Source organism: Microcebus murinus, chromosome 6, assembly GCF_040939455.1.
Source record: "Microcebus murinus isolate Inina chromosome 6, M.murinus_Inina_mat1.0, whole genome shotgun sequence".
Lineage (NCBI taxonomy): Eukaryota > Metazoa > Chordata > Mammalia > Primates > Cheirogaleidae > Microcebus > Microcebus murinus.
The window spans coordinates 86,835,597-86,861,223 of record NC_134109.1 but is presented as its reverse complement, the minus strand read 5'-3'; the positions used below and the strand labels follow the sequence as shown (position 1 = coordinate 86,861,223).

At 35.4% G+C, this 25,627-nt stretch overlaps 1 protein-coding gene across 8 annotated transcripts in view; it reads left to right on the top strand.

The window, feature by feature from the left end:
• CEP152 (centrosomal protein 152) overlaps positions 1-25,627 on the top strand; it is a 73,499-nt gene that overhangs the window by 20,230 nt on the left and 27,642 nt on the right. For 7 of the 8 annotated variants that reach the window (XM_012763533.3, XM_076004342.1, XM_076004340.1 and 4 more), the window contains 9 exons: positions 115-315; positions 5,293-5,440; positions 7,793-7,884; positions 8,692-8,855; positions 17,312-17,516; positions 23,536-23,664; positions 24,270-24,379; positions 25,062-25,190; positions 25,332-25,464. In XM_012763533.3, coding sequence (XP_012618987.3) covers positions 115-315; positions 5,293-5,440; positions 7,793-7,884; positions 8,692-8,855; positions 17,312-17,516; positions 23,536-23,664; positions 24,270-24,379; positions 25,062-25,190; positions 25,332-25,464 — 1,311 coding nt within the window. Of the gene's footprint in view, positions 1-114; positions 353-5,292; positions 5,441-7,792; positions 7,885-8,691; positions 8,856-17,311; positions 17,517-23,535; positions 23,665-24,269; positions 24,380-25,061; positions 25,191-25,331; positions 25,465-25,627 lie in introns of those variants that run through there. The other variant, XM_076004344.1, reaches the window with a different exon arrangement.

The window sequence follows — 25,627 nt, the reverse complement described above, 5'->3', positions numbered from 1 at the left end:
GGAGACCCCTTCTTCTCCGCTCTCATTAAAGCATGGTTGAGTTTTAGGTTAAAGTCCATAGAGAGCACAGAGTTAAAATGCTGTAAACATGGGTCTCCTGTGTGTATTTACCAGATGATCAAGAAATTCAGAACAACTGAAATGGCTCTGGAAAGCTTGAAGCAGCAACTGGTGGACCTTCATCATTCTGAATCCCTTCAACGAGCTAGAGAGCAGCATGAGAGCATTGTTATGGGCCTCACAAAAAAGTATGAAGAGCAAGTACTGTCCTTACAAAAGAATTTGGATGCTACAGTTACCGCACTTAAAGAACAGGTTGGGATGATTTCAAATGAGCAACTGTTATCAGCAAGTAAACTGATTATTATTATTATTTTTTTTGAAACCAGCATTTTGTGGTTCATTATATAAAAATCATGGATGTTTGTAGTAGATGTCAGATTGTGAGTGAAACTTAAAAGCCAATGATTTTTTAATCTATGAATATGTCCTAAAGGTATGATTTTGGAAACCCTACATCTTCTTCTTCTTGTAGGATTGGTTAGTACTTTCTCAATTCTCTCATTACTAGTCCTTTATTTGTAGAGTATTTATGCATATTATTCATGTGGTCCTAGAATAAATCCAGACTGAAAGGAATGAGTGTGCTGGGGCTGGACAGAACTTGAGAGACTATTTTGGGAGCTTAACCAATAGGAATCCTTTCTTGGGTCTCCAAGAAAGTTGCTGAGGGTAAGTCAGGTGGTATGTTTGGTTGTTCTCCAGAACCCTAGATAATCACGGGAATGAATAAAGTTTCAGAATGCATTTGTCTTAATGTAATTTCAGAATTGGTTTAAACTAAGGGAAGAGGAGAAGAAAAGATGTGAAGGTATGGAAAATTCCAACACACTTAAAAAACAACCCAAATCAGAATGGGGTTGAGTATGCGGTTTTTTGGAGAAGACCCATGAGCTTAGATTTTCTAGGAGGTTCATGTCTCTCACAAAAGGTTGAATATTATTGCTTTATAAAAATGTTCTTAGTAAAAATGGACAACTACATTATTGACTGATCATTATATTCTGCTTTAACAAACTTATTGAATAATAGCTAAATATCAGGATGTGAACAGACTTTATGTATATTTAATTTTATATTTGTGTATGTGTGTACACATATATTATCTATATAGATATACATATAGATAATATATGTGTACACACTCTATTTTTTAGAGCAGTTTTAGGTTCACAGCAAATTGGGTAGAAAGTACAGAGATTACCCATATACCTCCTGTTCCCACCCATGCATTGCCTTTTCCATTATCAACATCCTGCACCAGAATGGTACTACTATATGGGACTCTCCATATGAACTTTAGATAATCAGTTTTCTGATATCCACAAAATAATTTGCTGAGATTTTGATTGGGATTACTTTGAATCTATAGATCAAGTTAGAAAGAAGTGACTTCTTGACAATATTGAGTCTTCCTATCCTTGAAAATGGGATATCTCTCCATTTTTTTAGTTCTTTTATTTCTTTCATCAGAGTTTTACAGTTTTTGTCATATAGATCTTGTACGTATTTTGTTAGATGTATACGTAAGTATTCATTTTTTGAGGTGCTAATGTAAATGGTATTGTGTTTTTAGTTTCAAATTCCACTTGTTCATTGCTGCTGTATAGGAAAGTGATTGACTTTTTTGGAGTCATCTTGCATCCCATACCATGCTATAATTGTCTATTAGTTCCAGGAGTCTTTTTGTTGATTCTTTCAGATTTTCTGCATGAATGGTAATGTCATCCATGAATAAAGACAGTTTATTTCTTTCTTCCCAATATGTATACCTTTTATTTCCTTCTGTTGTCTTACTGCATTAGCTAAGACTTCCAGAATGACGTTGAAATGCAGTGCTAAGAAGGGACATCCTTGCTTTGATCCTGATCTTAGTGGGGAAGCTTCAAGTTTTCACTGTTAAGTATGATGTTAGCTATAGGCTTTTAAAAAAAAAATTAAGTTGAGGAAATTCTCTTCCATACCTAGTTTACTGAGAGTTTTTGACATGAATGGGTGTTTAATTATATTTTGAAAGACAAAATTCAACACATGTAATGGGAGAAGTAGCAATCCATGATGCAGTTGAGTTTTTGAGTGTCTGTGTAACTAGTATTTTGAGAAATACATGGTTTGTAAAATTATTAATATATTCTTAATTTAGTATTTTCCTTAAGACATCAGCTTTTCTGCATAGTGATTGCACTAATTTACACTCCCACCACCAACATACAGGGGTTCCACTTTCTGCACATCCTTGCTGGCTTTTGTTATTGCCTGCCTTTTTGATAAAAGTCATTTTAACTGGGGTGAGATGGTATCTTATTGTAGTTTGATTTGCATTTTTTGGATTACTAATGATGAGCATTTTTTCATAAACCTCTTGGCTATCTGTATGTCTTTTGAGAAATGTCTATTCAGATCCTTTGCCCATCTTTTAATCAGATTATTTGATTTTTTTCCTATTGAGTTGTTGGAGTTCCTTGTATTCTAGTTATTAGTCCCTTGTCAGATAAGTTAGGATGTACTTTAAAATAACTAAAAGAGTGGAATTGGAATGTTCCTAAAACAAAGAAATGATAAATGCCTGAGGTGATGGATGCCCCAATTACCCTGATTTGATTAATTCACATTATATGCCTGTATCAAAACATCACATGTATCCTATAGAGGTATACAGCTATTATGTAATAATAATAATTAAAAAGAAAAAAAAAGGAGCCAGGAAGGAAGGGAGGGAGGGAAAGAAAGGAAAAGAAAGAAAGGAAACAAAAACAAAAGAAGACATCATCTTTTCTGGGTAAAAAAGATTATATGCACTCACAACATAGTATCTTTTTGTTTTGGCTGAGTTTCCCTTGCGATAGGTGTGTGTGTGTGTGTGTGTGTGTGTGTGTGTGTAAGAGCAAGATAGAAGAAATGGGCTTCTTGGAGCTCATAGTCTTCCTCCAATGATATAATTCTCTACTAGTAAACTATCTCCTGGACACTCTCTCTACCAAACTGCGTTTTACCTCATTTCATTCTTAGAAGTGTGCCGTGTTCTAAGAGTTCTGGTTATTTCTCCAAACTGTTCATAGAAATATAATGTTAAGATCTCTGATAACCTCCTTGATGGAGATAATACCTTTGTGTATTCTGGTCTTCCTGAAATCTTCAGCTTTTGGTGAAATCTTGGACTTTGGTTTCTATCTCTTAACCTTCACATGATCTATTTTCTACCTTTCATGATATATTTAAGGGCTCCACTTTGAACACTTCCTGTTGGCTAAGAGACTCCTGAAGACCTCTCTGTGTGGTCTAATCCTCATTTTTCTGCGCACTAGAACTCTGTTCAATTATTTTCCCTCCCACAGATTCAGCTATCATCTCTTTATCATTGTACTTGTCTCGTTTGGTCTTAAAATATGTCTGCCCGTATCAGTCTTGAACTGAGTGTTCTCACTCAAGCTAATCATGGAAAAAAATGGAACTATTCATCTTTTTCTGTTTGTTTTTTTGGTATTAAAATTTTATAGTTTTATGAGTATATCTGTTTCCCTCAACTTGTCAATGGGAAACAGCATGATTTGATTGATTGTTGCATATAACCAAATTACTGCATTTTCTTTACAGTGTTTTTCATTTCTACGTTTTCTTAAAACTTTTTTTTTGTCCAATTTCCAGTTGCTTATAACTATTGTGACCACCCCAGAACATAAGTATTAACCATCTCCCCACCCCTGGCTATTATTACTATTGTACTGTTGCTCGTTCATTGTGTTTGCCATGTTACTTTTGCAGTTTAGAACCAGGCTTCTCAAGCTGGCCTGGGAATCAGCAGCAGTGTGCCAGGAGGTTTGCAGAGCTGAATAAACATGGACCAGGTTCCAGAAGCTTCATTTTGCTCAAAAATTTGGTAGAAAAAATTTAAAGCAAACATAGCTGCATTATGAAGTAGAATGCAAAATTCATATGAATTTTTAAGCTAAAATGGGAGACTTCAGTGTCCCTTTGCTCTGCTTAAGGGAATTTCTGTGTTAGTACCCTTATGGTGTGTACCTTGTGTTAGTATTTTCAAGGTATTATTGGGCTTTAGGTTATCCTATGAATAAGGCACCCAAACTCTAAGGCCTTTGCCTTCTCTCTACTGCAAAGCCCTTTCTTGATATTCCTCTTACTACACTTATTTTCTTTAAAAATGTTTTTAGGTCATTTCAACCAATTACCTTAATTCACTCCTTTGCCTCTCCCATGCTCTACCATTTGCCTGAAATTCAGCCTGCGTAGCTTCATTTGAATGAAAAGTGATGATTTCTACAGTGGTGTGATACAGCGGTGATTTGTTCTTCCTGGGCTTGGGACTCCTGTGGCTCATTACTACCAAATTGGAGAAACTTGAGTATCTTGCATACGCACTCTATATTTTCTGTACTTCCCCATACATTTACACACACACACACACACACACACACACACACACACACACACACACACACACACACACACACACAGAGTTTACCCTGTGTGTTTTTCTTTGTCATTCATTTTTCAAGTGTTTATTGTAGCCCTTACACGTATAAAGCACTGCAGAGGTACCCTCAAGGAGATTATTAAGAGAAATAAGACACGTAAAAGATAGGAAAAGAAACTTAAAAGAGAAACAGATCAAATTTAAAAGAAGTTAGGAGGACAGAACAATTATTTTTGGCTGCTCTGAACAGAATGAGCTTTTGGCTGTATACAGTGAGTTTCCATGTTTTTATCTGTATCCTTGCTGTCTTGGGATACAAATTGCATGATTCAAAGTGGTCTCCTTAAATATGTGTACATACACTTATCCCAATAGCATAAAATGCAAATAAGAATGTAATACATTTCCTTTGACTTGAATAAAATCAAAATTTAAAATAACAGTGTCTTGTGAATGTGGAGTAGAAGGCGATTTTAGAAATCATCTAAGAAAGAAAAAAAGCAATCTTTCTCTGAAGCAGGTTAGAGAAAAATAATTAATAAGATAGGAATCATCTAATTCATCCTTTATTAGCGTAATTACAAAAGAAGAAACAGACTGAGTTGAAGCCTCAACCAAGACCATGCAAGTTTGTTCTGACTTCCAGTCCTGTGCACTTAACCCTGTAAAAGAAGTGGTGCTGCTATGTGATGACTTGTATATTTGCCATAAAATCCAATTATATATCTTGATTTTTAGTTTCATATTTATTCAAACTGATCATGAAAATAAATGACTTATCGAACCCTTTTTCTATTTAGGAAGACGTTTGCTCTCATTTGAAAGATCATGTGAAACAACTGGAAAGGAATCAAGAAGCAGTCAAGTTAGAAAAGACCGAGATCATTAACAGGCTGACGAGAAGTCTAGAGGAGAGTCAGCAGCAGTGTGCCCACCTGCTACAGTCCGGTAGGTGCCTGGGCAGGCTGCTGTCTCCCCAGAAGGCTAGTTCAATATGCAGAGAGAACACGGTAGGATCCATGAATTACAAATAATTCAGAAGAACCAGAAAAGACAATTGGAAACAGATTTCTTTTCTTTTTTTAAAAAAAATATCATTATATATGGATAAAGGTGTAGTTTATTTTTATCGGATAATTTCGAAACTGTAGACAAGCATAAAGTACCAAATAAAAATAACCAATACTCCTACTATTAAGAAGTAATTACTGTTATCATTTGAATGTATTTCCTGCTAATGAAATGAATGCACACACATAGGCAATGCCCTGCTTCTCTGTGTAAGTGCATTTCTGAAAACATCCGAAAGCTGAGTGTGCAAAAATTGAACAATAAAATGTGTGTTGTAAGGTAAGTTCTATCCCTGAAAGCTAAGAATGATTATAAAATCGCATTATATTTTGGTTTTGTAGACCCAATATTTGATCATATATTTCTGTCCTTTTGTATAATTTCTTTGATTTTTTTTCCCCCCTCGCTCACAATGGAATAGCTGCCTAGCCAGTCAACTGAGACCAGAGAATGTCATTCTTGTCATGGTTAAGATTTCTAGTGTGGTGTCTGTGGTATTAAGTTTGAGACATATACTTCCTGTCATTTTAGTTTCTGCAATAGTTTCATTTCTTACTTATTTTTATAAAATGATATTAGATGAAAAGGCAAGAAAATCATCAAATGTTTGTATGAACACTGCTGTACAGAAAAACCACCCTGTTCGCTGGTGAATAGCTCACACTGAAAATAGGTCAATGGCCATTCATTAACTGATACGTGAAAGTCACACTTTGGCATATGAAAGGCAATTCAGACCCTTGGTACAGTGTGTGAAAGGGTGGGTTATTCAAAAGTTGAAAGTTATAAAGTCACTGGCTGCCTAACTGTGTGTGTATATATATTTGGTAGGGGGCAAAATTCGGATCACCCTCTGTTTAGGTGCCCCTCCCTGTTTAGTTTTGTAGCCTTTGTTTTCACTTGGCATTACTTGGTGTGTCTTTTTCCTGGCTATTAAAGGCTTTGAGAATATGATTTTCTTTAACTGCATAATATTCCATCACTTAACCGTTTCACTTAACCATTTTCCAGATGGTTATTTTCTTTGGAAATCCGATAAAGTCCCTTTTAAATGGGACATTCCCCTGGTACATTTAAAATACTAGGTTACTGAAGTTTCGGAAGCACAACCCTAATATACTTGTTTCACATGTGAAGCTGGGGGTGCTGGAAATAAAAACATTTAGAAAGAAGTTAAAGGCAGCAAGATATAGTTTTCTTATTAGAGGGGAGAAATGCGTTCTGAAGAATTTTTTCTTTGGCTTTCTATGAGTTGGAATGTTATGCTCCTATCAAAGGACTTTGGTGCAGTGGCTCACACCTATAATCCCAGCATTTTGGGAGGCTGGGGCAGAAGGATAGCTTGAGGGCAAGAGTTTGAGACCAGCTTAAGCAACATAGCAAGATCCCATCTCTACAAAAAGTTTTATTTATTTATTTATTATTATTTTTTTTTTTTGAGACAGAGTTTTGCTTTGTTGCCCAGGCTAGAGTGAGTGCTGTGGCATCAGCCTAGCTCACAGCAACCTCAAACTCCTGGGCTCAAGCAATCCTACTGTCTCAGCCTCCCGAGTAGCTGGGACTACAGGCATGCACCACTATGCCCTGCTAATTTTTTCTATATGTATTAGTTGGCCAATTAATTTCTTTCTATTTATAGTAGAGATGGGGGTCTCATTCTTGCTCAGGCTGGTTTTGAACTCCTGACCTCGAGCAATCCAGAGTGCTAGGATTACAGGCGTGAGCCACTGCGCCGGGCCTCTACAAAAAAATGTAAAAATTAGTTGTATGCAGTGGTGTGTGCCTGTAGTCCCAGCTGTTCAGGAGGCTGAAGCAGGGGAATCACTTGAGTCCAGGAGTTCAGGGCTACAGTGAGCTGTGATTGCACCACTGCATGCTAGCCTGGGCTGCAGAGTGAGGCCTCTTCTTTAATAAATAAATAAACAGGTAGGTAGATAGTACTTCTGGAGTGTTTTGGTCTGTAGATGTGGCTGATTTGATTAATAAGAAAGTCATGGTAGCCTGTGCCTTTACTCCCCAAGGACATATGGGAGCCATACTAAATCTTGGAAATGTCTGGACCAGACCTATGCCTTCTGGGTCCTGCTGGTTCTATTCTGTTAGACACCTAAAAGGATAATGGCAGTAAAGCAGAACTTCACTGTCTGTAGCCTCAGTGGATTCAAGTTCTTCTATAGATCATAGGTTCTTTGTCTCCTTACATATATCCTATAATTCTTTCCTCCACAGGGTCAGTACAGGAGGTGGCTCAGCTTCGGTTCCAGCTGCAGCAAGCACAAAAGGCACATGCTATGAGTGAAAACATGAACAAGGCTTTGCATGTGAGTGTCACCGCTTGGAAGAGACCCTGTGGGCAACTGAATTGGGCAGTGGTTATATCACCTTTTTGAATCTTGGGTTTCTTGGTATGAGAAAGGTGGTTGGACCGTCTTCAAACCAGCTCATGGGAATTGCTCGTAGCTTCACCCACACAGCTGGGGAGTCAAGCTCAGTTCTGTCTAGCTGCAGAGTCAGAGCCACGCCCCTCCTGCCAGTCTGCCCGCACCTCCTTCACATGGCATATCCCTTCCTCTAAACTGTAATCCAGAGATCAGTTCATCTGCAGGTGTGGGGAGCAGTAAATTTCACTACAATTCTCTTACATCCTCCTCCAGTACTACTTACAATTTCCACTGGAGGGAGAAGAAAACACTGGAGAAGAGTTCCAGTGTTACCTCCACTGATGGAGGTGTTTTGCCTTTTCACCACTGGCAGACTAAAGTATAACATGTTCTTGTCAAACCATTCCACTCTGTCCCCTATTCTAGTAAGCCAAAAAGTGCTTCCATCAGCATCTCAGCTCAAGGGACGCTTTTCATGGAGGACAAAATGTAAGAGAGGGAGGTATGAGAGAAACTACTTATATTTGTTTTCTCATTCATTTATTCATTTGTTCATTCAATTTACCTAAAGACCTGATTCATGCTGGCCTTTATAAAATGATTTCTAATGTATCCTAATAATGCATGAAGTAGTTTTTCTGCCTTATGCTGATCATTGAAACAAACATTTGAAGCGTAGATGGAATGGTCATTTTCTTTATGTAGGAAAATATAATGAAAATTATTTTCAATGATTTTGTGTTGTAGGAAGAATTACTCGAACTAAAAGATGAAATTTCTCTCTATGAATCTGCTGTAAAGCTAGGAATACTTCCGAGTAACTCCGAAGGAGAATTAAATGTAGAACTCACCGATTCGTATGTGGATTTGGGTATTAAAAAAGCCAACTGGAAGAAGTCCAAAGTTAACAGGTACTGAGAAAACAGTTTACTAATTTAAGCAACATTAATGATACCAACGATACATGGCAAACAGGTGGACCCAGGCACGAAATGATGAGCTGACTAGGGATTCTTGAAGTATGTTTCAGTAATTTTTAATGAAGTGTAAATGTCTGAAATCAGACAATGGACAGAAACTTCAAGTATTAATATTGTACTATCTCTAACACCCAAATAGACACATCAATTTCAGAAAGTTAAGTGATTAATGTAGTTAAAATATACAAAGCAAACTCTAAAACTTAGATTATGTATCTATATCTATTTGAACTATTAAAATGAGGTCATATTGTTTTTATATGCTAACGCTGTGTGTTAAAAGCAGATATCTTGCATTCATCAATAGTATATGAGGAAAAAAAGCATTAGGTTTTCATAGGAACTCTACTGTGACCTTATTTTTAAAATAACAACTCTGTCTTTTATGCTGCTGCTTAATGAAGATACCTTAGCAGTCTCTCGGAAGGCAGTGTTTTACCATCGTCCCTCCCGGGGACTGACGGGGAAGCAGTGGTGGTGGTGGAAGAGGGAGTATTAAACATTTAAAGGATAAATGAATGAGACTTAATTCATTCACACTTTGGAAGCACTTGCCACATGGAAAGTGCAAGGCTCTGGGACTAGAGTACAAAAGATGAGCTAGAAACGGTCCTCTTCACAGGGAGTTTGCGTTTTGCCTAGGCAGACAGGAGACATACTTGTAAACAACTATTAATAAGTCCTGTGTGTTCAGTCTGGTGCTCGATGTAGAAAGGGGAGATTTACGCATTCCCTCCACTGGTTTTGGTTAGGGAAGAGAGATGAGGTGTTTGGAAGAGATCGTATTTAGGCCCAGGAAAGCTTTTCTTGAATGCGCTTGGCCCTCACCACCACCATTTGGTTTATGGTCTAAGACTGAGTTTGCCATCATTATTATTACTGCATTATTGTTTTGTGAGAGCATTTGATGCATGTGTTTCAGATATCACACAACTAAAAACAGATATATAAATCCGAAGAGTTTTCTCGAAGATAGGTCAAAGTTAATGTATTAATACTGTGATTTCATTTTAAGAACAGTAAGATGAGATCCAGTATATTGAAATCTAAAGTGATCAGGTGATGCGGTGAAAGCAGGTGTATTAGTAGTATTTTAGTGTAGGAAGGCTCCATGTATCTGGAGGTCTGTCTTCAGGGATTCTCATCCCACAGATCACAGCTGTCATCCAGAAGGAAGCAAAGGAGAAAATATCAGATCTAGATTATATGATGTGTTTAGTAGGAGCCACCTTCAAACTCTTACCCCAGTGCCGTATTGACTTAGATTTATTTGCACCCCATGAGTTATCCGATTTCCTAACTGACTGCAGGGCACCTATGGCAGGAGCCTGGGAGAGGCGCTGTCAGTGCTTAGGCCAGACAGCTCAGCCTTAGCAAGGAGGGAACTAGCAGCCCGAGGGGCTGGGGTTGCTGAGCATCACAGCAAATAGCTTTACGCATCCATGTGTATTCTGATCCACGTCAGAATGTCCATGATGATGATCCCAAGTTGTTCAAGAAAGGCTTCCGCTTTGGTGGACTAATTAAAGCAAAAGAGGAAGTACACTTTATGTTTTTTAGACAGATTTACAGAAAATTTTAAAGTTAAAATATAGTCATGTAGAAGATTCACTGCTATGAATGCCTCATTTCCTATTAATGCGGGATAATTCTAAGGGGGTAGTGGAAAGAGCATGGAGTTTAGATCCTAACTGTTTTAAATCATAGTGTTATCATTTATTACCAACTTTATGACCTTCGGCAGCTTTTCTGAGCCTGTTTTCTAATCAGGCTTGATATCCTTTAGAGGATTAAAATGAGGATTAAAAGTAGATAATGAATATAAGGGACCTTGTGTAGTGTGTCCAGACATATTAGGCCCTTGATGAATGATAGCTATTACTAGTATTATTCAATAGAAGATTGGTTAAAATATACCATTGTCAGATTTTGTATTAATGTACTTTTAATTCAACACATACTTTATAAAAAGTTGTTGATCCTCGACCTTGTGAAAAATGCCAGATCCAGAATTAACATGTTAGAGTTGGAAAAACCAGAGTTCAGAGAGGTGAGCTCTTTTGCTCAAGAAGACAGACAATTAGCAACAGAACCAGTAATTGAACCCAAAACTCCTGAGGGTAGGCACGGGTTTCTGTCTGTTCATGTTTACCTGACAGTCAAACCTTTTTGCCTTAGACTTCTTTATGTTTTTTATTTTTGAGAATTAAAGATGCAGTTCCTGCCAAAGAAGATTTTACTCCAATTTGTTATTACCTTATTTTAGTTTGTGCCAAAATTGTCCTGGCAATTGGGAAAATAATTCATTGTATATATGTTTATCTTTTCAGAGAGACTTTGTTCATCATGATGTCTAAAGTATATTCTACTTTCATACTTTCTATTTACTTAGCATTCCTAGCCCAAATCCTATAGTAATTTTAAAGCACATTCCTATAAATAATAATACTGAGACATCACATCATCATCATGGTAAAAGGAATAATGGACACATTTATCTGGAAAAGTAAAGAATAACTAAGGCACAGTGTTGTGGTTAGTTGCCGAGGCTCAGTGAGAATACATCCAGGGAAAAGCAGGATAAAGGAACAAATGTTTAGCTTATAGTCATCCCACCCACCTGCAGTTTAATAGATGATAATTGGGATTTGAGGAAAACTAAAAATATTTATTATCAGATCAACTTTAAAGGAGATATAGGAGAGAAGAGATTTGTAACTTTCCTCTGGTGGACTGTGATTCTTAGAATGAAAGGAAGCAACAGTTTTCCCAGTCTTGAGAATTTTAGTTCTTTGTTGACTTGAGCTGCTTTCAAATCACTGACCCAAATATTGGTGGCTCTAAGCTTTTATTACCAACTACCACCTCCCTCAAGCTACTGCCTAGTAAATTTTAAGGGTTTAGCCTCAGTGTTCTATTTTACATTCATGGAATTTGAGTAGCTAAATCTGCATGTAGCTTGCAGACAGTTTCCTCTCTCCCTTATTATAGTTGGCTGCTAAGCTCAAATAATAAACATTTAACAAGTGGAATGCCTTTTCCCTTTGGTCTTCTCTGCAGGCTTCATAAGGGACTATAGTTTATTTGGATTTAAGGGAACTGACTTCCATAGGGCTCAGTAGCGAGCCTTTTCAGGATTGGTCCCCGTCACTGACTTTTTCCCTTTTGAGGAAAGAACAGAAAAATTATTTTAGCAAGCACTTTCTCTGCTCTCTGACTTGGCTCCCTCTAGGAGTACAGGATGTGCTATTTCAGTGGCCAGCTTTCAGTAAGAAAAGAAATTTAGGGATGCATAATTTGTTAACTGAGCAAAATAAGCAATTTTGCTTAAAGGTAGCTCACCATATCTTATAGCACAGGAAGGTACATGGTAATATATTTTATTTATATAATTATATTTCTTTTTTTTATAATTATGTATGTCTTCTGTTTCTGTAGAAGTAGAGTGGTTTAAGTAAGTGAGATCTTTATATACAAACAGACTTACACAATATATATCACATATATAAAAGTTATATATACGTATTGCAAGGAGCTCCTTTTGTAACCTTAAAAAAAAATCCTGCCTGCTATTTTGTTCATTTTCTCTCTCTCCAAACACACACGCACACACACAATATTCTAACATTTTATTTGGAATCATCTGAAACTGAAGAACAGTAAAAATTTTAACTCAGATATGATCTCCTTTTTTAAAATAGACTTTATTTTTTAGAACAGTTATAGATTTACAGAAAAATTTATATTGTACAGATTACTTATATATATGGCACCCATTTTCCTCTACTAACATCTTACATTAGTATTGTACATTTGTTATAATTATTGAGCCAATATCGATACATTATTATTAACTAATGTCCATCCTTAGTTTTTACCTAATGTCCTTTTTCTGTTCCAGGATACCAAATTACATTTAGGAGTCATGGTTTCCCTAGAGTCTTCTTGACTTTCCTTATTTTTGATGCTCTTGACAGTTTTGAGGAATACTGGTCAAGTATTCTGTAGGAAGCCCTTCTATTGGAATTTGATGTTTTTCTTATGTTTATGTTTTTCTCATGGGTTTTGTGGAGGAAGATCACAGAGATGAGATTGTATTTTCATCACATCATATAAAGGGTACATACAATCAACTGCTTATTTCTTTTCAAAAGTAACTTTATCCTCCATTATGGGAAACTTATAAAAGCCACATTTAAAGAACAGAAAAAATAGAAATCACCCATAATCTTACCTCACCTCCTGTGAAGAAAACCCCTGTTAACATTCTGATATATAACTTCAACATTATCTGTTTTGTATGTTTCTAAAAGATAAAATAATATTGAATGTACTGTTTTATAATGACATTTAACTTAGTATATTCTGATATCTTTGAATGTCAGTAAATATTGTTATATATAATTTTTAATGAATATACGGCTGAATGAACCGTGTTTTAGTTACTAATACACTGTTTAAAATTTTATTATAAATAATGCAGTATTAGTATTATAAGCATCCTTCTAGGTAAGTCTTTATTCACATCTGATTATTTCCTTAAGATGTAGAATAATCTTCTTGCTAAAGGGTATGCACACATTTGAGGATTTTGATATCTGTTGCCCTAAAGTTGACATCATTACCCACATCATGTGGCAGTACCTATTTCTCTGTACCCTATCCACTGTTGAGAGTTATCACTGTTCATGTTTAAAATTTTCATGTAGTTAGATCTATCACTTTCCTCACGATTTCTTGATGTTTGAAAAGATGATATTTTTCTAGTACTTTTTATAGTTTTACTTTTTAAATCTTTAAAACTGTGAAACTTAACCCATAAAGAAAAGCGTATAAAACATAAATACAAAGTGGATACTCATGGGCCCTCCACCCAGGTCAAGAAATAAACATTGCCAGTGGCTGCCCATATTCTTTTCAACCATAACCTTGAGATTAACTACTATCTTAACTTTAGGGCAATCATTTTCTGTTATTTCCTTACCCTTTTAATACTCAGTTATTCATACCTAAACACTACAGATTATTAGCATTGCCTTCATATATAGGGAACTCATACATTGGGTGTTCTTTTTTTTTTTAAGGCTTTATTGAGATACATTTTGCATACCATACAACATCGCCTTAAAGTATGCAGTTTGTGGTTTTTAGTATATTCATGGAGCTCTGCAACTATCTCCACATCCTAATTTTAGGGCATTCTAACAACCCCCAAAAGAAACCCCATACCTATTCCCAGTTATTCTTTATTACCTCTTCCTGCCCCCACAGCTCCAAGCAACCACTAATCTACTTTCTGTCTCTATGGATTTGCCTGCTTTGTTCATTTCACATAAATAGAATCATAATATATGGTCTGTGATTGGCTTCTTTCACTTAGCATAATGTTTTCAAGGTTCATCCATGTTGTAGCATGTATCAGTACTTCCATTCCATTTTATAGCCAAATAATATTCCTTTAAATGGACATACCACATTTTGTTTATTCATTCACCAACTGATAGACATTTATTTGTTTTGTTTCTACTTTTTACGTATTATGAATAGTGCTACTATAACATATGTGCGTAAGTTTTTGTGTGGACATATGTTTCCATTTATATTATATATATGTTATACACACGCGCGCATGCAAGTAGAATATTGAGGAACCATCAAACTGATTTCCAAAATATCTTCACTATTTTACATTCCCATCAACAATGTATGAGAGTTCCAATTTCTCCATCTCCTTACCAATACTTGGTTATTTTCCATTTTAAAATAAGTATACCTCACCTAGTAGAAGTGAAATGATATCTAATTGTGGTTTTGATTTGGATATCTTTTCATGTATTCATTGGCCATTTGTAGATCTTCTTGGAGAAATGTCTATTCAAATGTTGCCCATTTTAAAATTAGGTTGTATTTTTATTGTTTCGTTTTAAGAGTTCTTTACATATTCTGAATATAATTCCTTTGTCAAGTTTGTAAATATTTCCTCCTATTCTGTGGGTTTTCTACTTTCTTGACAGCATCCTTTGAAGCAGGAAAGTCTTTAATTTTATAAAGTCCAATTTATCTATTTTTTCTTTTGTTGCTTCTGCTTTTAGTATCATATCTAAGAAACCATCCCCAGACCCAGGATCCTAAAGATTTATACCTACATTTTCTTCTGTGAGTTTTATTTCTTACATTAGGTTTAAGATCCACGTTGAGTTAATTTTTGCATATGATGTGAGATAGGAGTCTAAATTCCTTCTTTTGCACGTGAATATCCAATTTCTAGTTGTCCCAGTACTATTATTGAAAAGGTTCTTCCCGTTAAATTGTTTTAGCACCCTTGTTGAAAATCAATTGACTGTAAATATGAGGGTTTATTTCTGGACTCCCAATTATATTCCCTTGATCTATATGTCTGTCCTATGCCAGTACCACACCATCTTGATTGTTGTAGCTTTGTAGTAAATTTTGAAACTGGGAAGTCTGAGTCTTCTAACTTTGTTCTTTTTCAGGACTGGTTTCACATTTCTGGATCTCTTGCATTTCCATGTGAATTTTAGGATTAGTTTGTTAATTTCTGCAAAGGAAGCAGCTGGGGTTCTGATAGATGTATTGAATCTGTAGATCAATTTGGGGAATTTTGTTATAGTAATAGTATTGTCTTTTGATCCCTGAACAGGGGATATTTTTCCATCTATTTAGATCTTCTTTAATTTCTTTCATCAATGTTTGGTTTTCAGTGTACAAGTCATATGCTTTGTTAAATTTAATCCTAGGTTTAAAATCCTAGTGTTTAATTTTATAGAGTTTTATTGGTATGTCTTTATGGTCACTTATCTTCTACAGTGTTAAACATGCTTGTAATCCTATCCAGTATATTTTTCATTTCAGATATCATCATTTTTTTTTCTATATATAAATTCAATTTGTGTCTTTTTTATACCTTCCATTTCTCTCCACATGTTCATATTTTCCTTGACCTTTCAGAACACATGGAATATATTTAACTCTATTGTCTGTGTCATTGCTGGGTTAGTTTCTACTGATTGATTTTTTTTTTTCCTGGTCATGGTTCATATTGTCTTTCCTGCTTCTTTGCATGCCTGATAAATTTTAATTGAATGCTAGACATTTTGAATTTTATGTGTTAGAAGCTGGATTTTATTGTATTTTTAAAAATACTGTTGGACTTTTTCTATGACACACTTAAGTTACTTGAAATTCATTTGATCCTTTCAAAGCTTTCTTTATAGGCTTTTTTAGATCAGGTTTAGAGCAGCTTTTAATCAGGGGCTAATTTAGTACCACTACTAAGGCAATATTTGATGCCCTATAAATTAGGAGGTCTTTCCATGGCTCATTGGATCACAACATATTCCCAGCCTTATTTTTTCCTGTGGTTGTTTCCCTGGAGACAGACAGACAGACAGACAGACAGACAGACACACACACACACACACACACACACACACACACACACATCTCCAGAACTCTTTTTCTGTGCAGTTCCTTTCCCCCCACTATTTCCCCTTCCCCTCAAATTGTATGCATTTTGACTTCCCCAAACTCTGAACTCTTTCTCTGCAATCCAATGAGATTACTGGGCTTCGTCTGAGTTTTACTTCCCCGTGCTATGGCCTGGAGACTCTCCAGGGAAAAGCTGGGCATTTGTGTTTTTGGTAAACTGCGTGTTTGCCAAATCATAGGGCTCCCCTTGTTTGTTTTCCTTTTCTCAGGAATCATTGTCCTATGCTGCCTGTTGTCTAATGATTGAAAACTATTGTTTCATCTGTTTTATCTGGTTTCCTGATTTTTTAAAGAGGAAGATAAATCTAATCCTTGTTAATTCATTATGGCAAGGGGCAGAAAATCTCATCTTAATCTTTAAATTTATTGAAACTAAAATTGGGTTTAAATTAGCATGGCTTTATTTTTGTGTTTTTTTCAGTTGCTCAGATATTTACCTAGACTTGTGTTTTAGTGTTAATAAACTGAAAGAAATAACAGAAATTGTTAGGTAGGATGGCTAGTGTTTAGTATTCTTTTCCTGTTTATTGTTCATATTGTTTCCCCTAAAGTCATAAGGGATGTGTACAAACAACATGCAGTTTACCAAAAACACAAATGTAAGTCATGTCAGAGTTCACATATCTAAACTCCTCTCAGGGAGTCAGTAGGACTAAATCTGAGAATGGTCTTCCTATGAATAAACTTATTTGTATACATGGGGACATGGCAAAAGTGATATCCTTGTATATGACAAAGCTTAAAATTGTTTTGAAATACTAGTATATAATTGTATAGGTGACAAAATATAGCCCTCACTGCAGTTAGTGCTTTTGAAGAATAACTATACTTGATTTTGTGTCTTGATTTAATCTTAAAAACCACAATTTCTCCATCAGCCTTGTTCAGCAAGAAGACCCAGATCAAGAGCTTTCAAAAGATGAGGTCATTCTGAAGTTGAAAGCAGAAGTGCAGCGTTTGCTGGGCAGCAACTCAATGAAGCGTCATCTGGTGTCTCAGTTACAACATGATCTCAAAGACTGCCGTAAGAAAATCGAAGATCTCCAACAAACGAAGAAGGATGAAAAAAGCATTGAGGCTGAGGTTTGTAGAGCCTATAGAGTTAAAAAAGCCATTTAAAAAAGGCTTATTTAATAAAGAAAACTTGTACATTTTTTATATTTAATAAGCCTTTGGCTTTCAGGGGTTCATTTGACATTTTTAGAAGTAGAGTTTAAACAAGGAAATGCCGTTTAAAGGGATACTGACAGTCTCTGACGTACGCTGTTTTAACTTTACAGTGATGTGAAATTGTTACACGTTCAGTAGAAACTGTACTTTGAGTGCCCATACAACCATTCTGTTTTTCACAGATTGAAAAAAATTCAATAAATAAAGAGTATTTATTTAATTAAACTGTAAATTAATTAATAATTAGAATTGATTTATAATTATTAATTAATTTATATTTATTTATAAATAAAGAGTATTCGATAAATTCTGTGAGATATTTAGCACTTTATTATAAAATAGGCTTTGTGTTAGATCATTTTGCCCAACTGTAGACTAATGTGTTTAAGTGTTCTAAGATGTTTACGGGTAGGTTAGGCTAAGGCTATGATGTTTGATAGGTTAGATGTATTAAATGCATTTTCCACTTTTGATATTTTCAGTTTATACTGGGTTTACCGGTATAGAACTGAACTGTAAGTTGAAGTGCATCTGTGTATTTTTTGATGCATCTGTGTATTTTTTCTTTACAAGAAAGAGTACTACATTGCAGCTAGTAAATAAGATGCCAATTAGGTAAAATTCCTTTACCACAAATACAGGGAAGTATTCCGTTTAATAAGGTAACTGCACTTTTTCAAGATTGGCTTGTACCAACAGTGCTCTAAAATTTGGTTAAAATGAGTACATCATACTGAAAATCCTTTAGCATTTTGTCCATGAGATTTCCCTGGTTCATGTTTTATAATAAAAGTCCTTCTCTATGAGGAGATTAATTACATAGATAGAATCAGGTTACATCAGTCATTGAAGTCTACCTCTATGTTTTTCCCTTAGTCTTCTGACTGTACAGGTAAGGAAATGAAGTTGGTGAAGTGTGTGACCCTTTTGAGGTTATATAGAGTCAATCTTAGGCAAATTGAAACTAAAACACATGACTAATAAAAAGATCCAGGTTATTTCCTCAAGATCATATTATCACAGAGACTGCCCTCCTTTAACTGCTGCCTTTTTTACCTTTCACATTTCATCCTCACCTATCTATACTTCCAGTAGAGAATAAGGTATAAAAGTCATAATAACTAAGAAAAGGGAAGAGAAAGTATACTACTTATACTCCTTTTCCTCCTGGATGGAAACAATTTTTTATTTCCTATTTTGGTCCTGTTTTATCTCTAGATCCTTTAAACTAGGAGTTGTGTTCATTAAAACACTTTTATTAAAGCAAAATATGTAAGATGTTCTGTGCTAATTATTATGGAATTTTAATTGTGGCTAATTTATTTTTCAGTAATAATAGTGTGTTTTTACTCTTAAAATTCTGCCAAGCATGGTTTCCTCTTCTGAGTAACTATGTTTGATGAGTAAAATACTGACTTTAATGTTAACAATAAATGAAAAAGAACCACCCCTGTACCTCAGCACATTTAACTTCTTTAAATCAAGCTTGTTTTAATTGTTTCCATGCATTTCTTTGAAAGGATGGGAATGAAAGCTTATGTCTCAATTTGTATTAGGAGATTACAGTTATTAGTTTAAGCATTTTAGTAAGAGTAGCCTAAGATTTAGGAGACTAAGATCCTGGTTTTGAGTCTGAACCTTAGCTCAGGTATCTTAGTGCTTTCTTTGTTCTATATCGAAATTATTAATGGCATTTGCTATACAGATATACTTTCTCATGTGTGTCAGTTGATGGTAGCCATGCCTTGTATTTTTATTTAGCCTTTTCCTTTGCCTCTATGATTTATTTGATCAATAGATCAAAGGGAGGTATCTCATCTTTTTTTTGTTTGTTTGTTTGTTTTTTTTGAGATAAGTGTCTTGCTCTGTCACCCTGGGTAGAGTGCAGTGGCATCATCGTAGCTCACTGCAATCTCAAACTCCTGGGCTCAAGTGATCCTCCTGCCTCAGCCTTCCAAGTAGTTGGGATTACAGGCACGTGCCACCACACCTAGCTAATTTTTCTACTTTTAATATAGAAGGGATTTTGCTCGAGCTGGTTTCAAACTCCTGAACTCAAACAATCCTCCTGCCTCCGCCTCCCAGAGTACTAGGATTACAGGCATGAGCCACCGCACCAGGTCTTCATCTTTGAATACTCTTTTTGTTGAGCTACTCTTTTGTCATAGTGATTTCTCAGTGTGTTATCAAAACTCTGAGTTTTCTCAAAGTGTCACTTTCAGTCCTTCCTGCATATGTCTGTTCTGCTTCAACTTACTGTGTAGGAATTTCCTGGGAATATTGTCTCGATAATTCTCTGCATATTTGCTCAGTAAATATTTGTTGGATTAATATACACACACATTGATCTACTTCCTAGATAGGGAAGAGAGAAGTAGTAACTTAACCAACAAGTGTTTTGTTTTGATTTTTACTACTCAAATCCATAATTATCTAATTAGCCTATGAGCACCATCAAACTTTGCCCTTGTCCCTTATTTCCCACACCTTTTCTGATGGAGCTTTCTATTTAGTCTGTTAAGTTAGAAAGCATGGTTGGAAGGTATGTGGAGAAAGAGCAAATCGTTCAGGGAAGCTTTCTTATTTTTTTTAAAAGCCACTCTGTGCAAGGCGTTGTGAGATTCAATGAGGAAAGAAACAATGGCCTTTTCTTAAAGGAAATTATCATCTAGAACAGTGCTGTCCAATAGAAATATAATGGAGCCACATATTAATTTAATATTTTCTACCAGTCCTGTTAAAGTAAAAATAATAAGTGAGATTAACTTAAATAATGTATTTTATTTTAATATTTAGCTCAATATTTACAAAGTATTATCAACTCAATATGTAAGCAGTGTAAAAATTATTAATGACATGGATTACATTTTTGTGTGTACAGAGTACTTGAAATCTGGCATGTATTTTATACTTACAGCACATTTAAGTTTGGACTAGCCACATTTCAAGTGCTCAATGACCATAAGTGGTTAACGGGCACCATATTTGGCAGTACAGAGTTATAAGGAAATGGGCATCTATAGCTTTGTGTAATAGAATGATACTAATTTGAATGAAGTACCATGAGAAGGAATGACTAACTAACTTTGAGGGTGAGGGTAGGGTGGTAAGGTGACCTTAGTGAAGTCTTTGGGGAGGAGACATTGGATTTTTGTCCTGAAGGACTAATCCAGGAGAGAAGTGGGGAAAGGACATTTCAGCATTGAGCAGACGTACATATATAAAAGGATGCAGCAAATAATCTGGTATGACTAGAGAGTAGGGCCTGTGAATAGAAGTTTATATTATACAAGCTCAACTTTTCTGAAATCTTTAATGAGGCCAGAAAGATGTAGCTGTCTCAGTATCTATTTTTACAAAGAATGATCACAGCTGTCATCAAATCCTGAGGTTAATGAAATGGTATTGAACTTCTCTGCTTGCTACAGGGAAATCTATTAAGAGAAAGAACACATTAGTTTAAATTTCCCTGGATATCTTTTTAAAGAGACCTGGACCATCAAAATTCTCCCCTAAGCATTTTTAAGTATATTTTCCAAGTATTAAAGAAGGCCAGTAAAAATATTTACTATGTAGTGGATTTGGCATGTTTCTTTTAGGAACATTTTGAATATACTGATTTATTTTTTGATTTATATATATTAATATTTTTTAGTTATTTTATGTGCATTTATATCTTATATAGAACAATTTAAAATTATTACAGTTATAGCTTTTTTTCTTTCATATCAGATGACTGTTTATAGCAGTGGTTTATTTAAAGCTGAATTCTTATTCAGGAACCTTATAGTTATAAAATTGTTTCTGCACAAAGCCAAAATATGCTGCTTTATGACATTTCCAGGATAATGTGATGAAAATTAGTAGACTTGCCCACATATAGCACTGATTGGCCGTGATTGGTAGTGGATCAAATATTATGCCATTTATTCCATTTGACCAACTGGGTCATTAAGGTAGAATGTGGTAAAAGCCTAAGGAAAATCAGACCAGCTTACTAGCAGTCAAGGCTCACATCTACACTGAATTTTTTGTGCACATAGTAAATAAAACAGAGAGGCCTTTTTGTGTCTGAACCGTAATAAAGATCATTACCTTACCACAAGTTGTAGTTAGGGCTATACTTTGATTCTAAAGGCACTTGATAGGCAATGCTCAACAGCAAGCTCAGAAAGTTTCTAGCTAGAATCCTTTTCTAGATAGAAATCAGATAAATTAGGAAGATAGTATGAGAGTTGGTATATTAAGTGTCCTGTTTCTTGAAGATGATATATCCAGTAGTCTGCCTTTAGAAAGAAATTTTGTTGTGACATTCCAGTGGTCCTTTTTAAAGATCTTCATCAAGGTACTGTGCTGACATGTACCTAGTCCCTGTGTGCCTGCACTGTGATCATATGTCAAAACTGAGTATGAAACCCAGCCACGACAAGAAACTCACCTGCCGGGAAAGCAGCACAAATGAATGTCATAAACTTTAAAAAATGGAGGCCAGGTGTAAGAGAATGAAAGCCATTCGATTGAGTCAGTAAAATCCTTAAAAGTCTCATTAGTATGCCCCCACCCAGAGAGAAGCTAACAGAGTAGGTATTCTTAGTTCTTCTCTCTTCTGACTGAGATAGTCGAAATGTCTTCTGGAAAAAGATGGCAAGTGAACAGGGAAAAATCAACAACTGGAGCTGTCTTCCTGTGAAGGAAGAGAAGACTCTACTGCTCTACACCAAATTAGAAGACTGATCCAAAGCCTTGGTGTTCTGTCACCCTACATGGGAATGAGATACACATACCCTTTCTTCTACCAGTGAGTAGAACGAACCATGATACAGGATACTTTTTAAACATTGTAGAAGAGAGCTCAAAGTCCAGGTGTATAAATAAACCAACAAGTCAAGCAGAGTAGATATATTTTAAAAAATCTTCGTTACTCTTGTCAATGAATATAGAACTTACAAAAATAGATAAGGAAAACACTCAGATGGTAAGAGGAAAATGTTCCAAGTTATATAAATAGACAAATCTGGGAAAGTGAAAAAACCAAATGAACAATGAAGGGGTATGTATGTAAGAAGTTCCACTTTGGTATCACCATCAGAGATGCAAATGAAAGCAATTGTTAGATATTCTTTTCCCATCAAATGTAAGTCTATCATGAGTCTTAAAAATTATACTTATTGACTAAAATATACATCCATGAGTTAATGCTGGTATAAATAAATACTAATACATACGTATTTAGAATAAATGCTAATTTTAGTGGGTGAATGTATGATGAAAAAATAGGATATTTGCATTGTCTCAAAGTATCTGCTCATAAGATACTTATCATTAATTGTAAGTCAAAAAATATTATGTTTACAATGGAGATGCTTGGCAGACACTACCTTCATCAGTTGACCTTCACTAGTGATGAGACATATTGACATCACGTGTCTTCTGCAAAGAGCACACACCACTTCTTGGCATTTATACTAAAGATGCATAAACTGAATTGAATAAAGGAGTAACACCATAAACCCCCCCCAACTGAGGGACATCCTACAAAATAACTAATGAATATAGATAGTGCTCTTAGAGAATGTCATGGGTTTGAAAGACAAAGACTGAAGAACTGTCCTAGGTTGGAGGAGACTAATGAGACATAACAAGCAAATGCCATGTGGAATTGTGGATTTGATCTTGGACCTGAACAAAGGTCATTTGAAGAAAATTGGAGACATTTGTATAAGGTCTGAGGATTAGTTGATAGTCTTGCATTCATTTTAATTTACTGGTTTTTAGAATTGTACAGTGGTTATATTGGGGGAAGATTAGTGAAAGACATATGGAAATTATTTGTACCATGTTTGCAATCTTTTAAAGTATGGAATTATTTCAAAATGAACACTTAGAATTTTTTAAAAACCTGAGAAACTTTTGACTTCTCTTTAACATTTAGACTAAAACAGATACCTCAGAAAAAACAACTAATCAATTATGGCCTGACTCTTCTACTTCTGATATGATCGTCAGAGATGATATTCTGCGACTTAAAAACGAAATTCAAGTTTTGCAGCAACAAAATCAGGTGGTTAAAAATATTTTCTATATTTTATGAGAATTTTCATGGCCTTGTTAAATACAAAGTATATAATAGACTTTTTAAAAATACAGAAGGTAATGTTAGTAGACAGATTTATTAATGGGTGATTATGAGTTCCATTTATTTTCCTTTACTAGTGATTATTGTGTAGTGGCTTCATCAGAAGGTAGTGTAATTCCAGTTTCCCTTCTATGTAGTAGCATAGCTAATAGAGGTATTCTTTCCTCAGCCAGCCCTTGACCCAAAACTGAAACCTTGCTTAGATGGTTGCTGAAGATTATTGAATACTAAAACTTATTTTAAGGCACCAGTTAGCCAATACCTCTCTGGTTAAATATTTTCCTTTTATGTTTTTCAAAATAAATACAAAACTTAAACTCTTACTCCTGTCAGAAAGCTACTTGTCAAAGATATGAATCTATGCTCTTATCAAAACATGAAGAGACTTATTCTTTTGGGGAATTATGAAAATGATATATCAAATGTTATAGGGCAGAAATCAAGCACAGAGGATGTTAAAAGGTAAGATAAGACTAATCAATGAATATGATGTTTATTTCTTCTAAATACTTTATTCTTTTATTATCTAGGAACTTAAAGAAACTGAAGAAAAACTGAAAAATACAAATCAAGACTTATGTAATCAAATGAGACAAATGGTACAGGATTTTGACCGTGATAAACAAGAAGCTGTGGATAGGTATGATCTATATAGATCCCTGTTGAGATATTAGATTGGCAGAGATGAGTCCGTGGCTTCTCAAATTAGAATTTGGAACACATTTTCAATAGAAACCATGTTATGTAGTAGGTTGGGTTCTATAGCATCATCAAAACTGTAGTTCACTGAAATATTATAGCTTAGTGTTTTTTCTAAGGCTAATCTGGAAAACTATTTTTTATAAAGAAGAAATCTGTGGGAGGGAATATGTCTTCCAAATATGAAATCATAAACTTGGAAACAGACTTTTGGAACATAACTTACTTGTGAGTTGGGTACTGCTAGTATTTGTGTTTAATAAAGATGACTTAGAATTTTGGAACCCATACCCTCAAGTATTTCAATTTTTTATAAACAAAAGTCTTCAACATAAGACTACTCTCTCTCTGAAACATGGCCGCATTCTCACTTCCAAGTGTCTACTTTTCTCTAAAAACATGTGGAGAAAGAAAATTTTGAAGATTCTCATAAGATCATTCGTTGTAAATTATTACCACGTTTGGTTGGGGGAAAGCAGTCTGACCTCAATTATGATTGGCATTAGAGCGAAAGGGTGGGGAGGAAGGAAGGAAGGAAGGCAGGCAGGCAGGCAGGCAATGAATTCATTTTGGTGTTTGTAGTAATGCTGGGCATGGCCGTAGATTCTGCTGTTTGTTTCTAGGTGTGAGAGGACTTACCAGCAGCACCATGAAGCAATGAAAGCCCAAATACGTGAAAGCCTATTAGCAAAGCACGCTTTGGAGAAGCAGCAGCTCTTTGAGGTTTACGAGAGGACTCATTTGCAACTTAGGTGAGAATGAAAAAGAGTTTGGCTGCCCTTTAAGCTGTGGAGACTACATTCTTCTACTCCATAATTTAGAGGAAAATTGTTTGTTATGCAGCCCTTTGTCATTTTTGGTGGTCATTTAGTTGCCGGTTTTGTGTGCCCAAGGTCTGACTTAGATAAGACAAATAAGGAGATGGCTGCTGTGCAGGAATGTTACCTGGAGGTGTGCAGAGAGAAGGATAATCTAGAATCGACTCTCAGGAAGACCCTTGAAAAGGAGCAACAGGCTCAGGAGAAGGTACAGTATGAGTTAATGTTGTATCTGCCTCATTTGACTTCTCAGGCCTCAATATTGTCACTTAAACTGACCCACTTGTTCTGGGGAAGTGAATGGGGAAGATTCCCTTACAATCTCTTCACTTTTGGCTGTATCACGCTAAGGTAGCTTGCTCACAAAATAA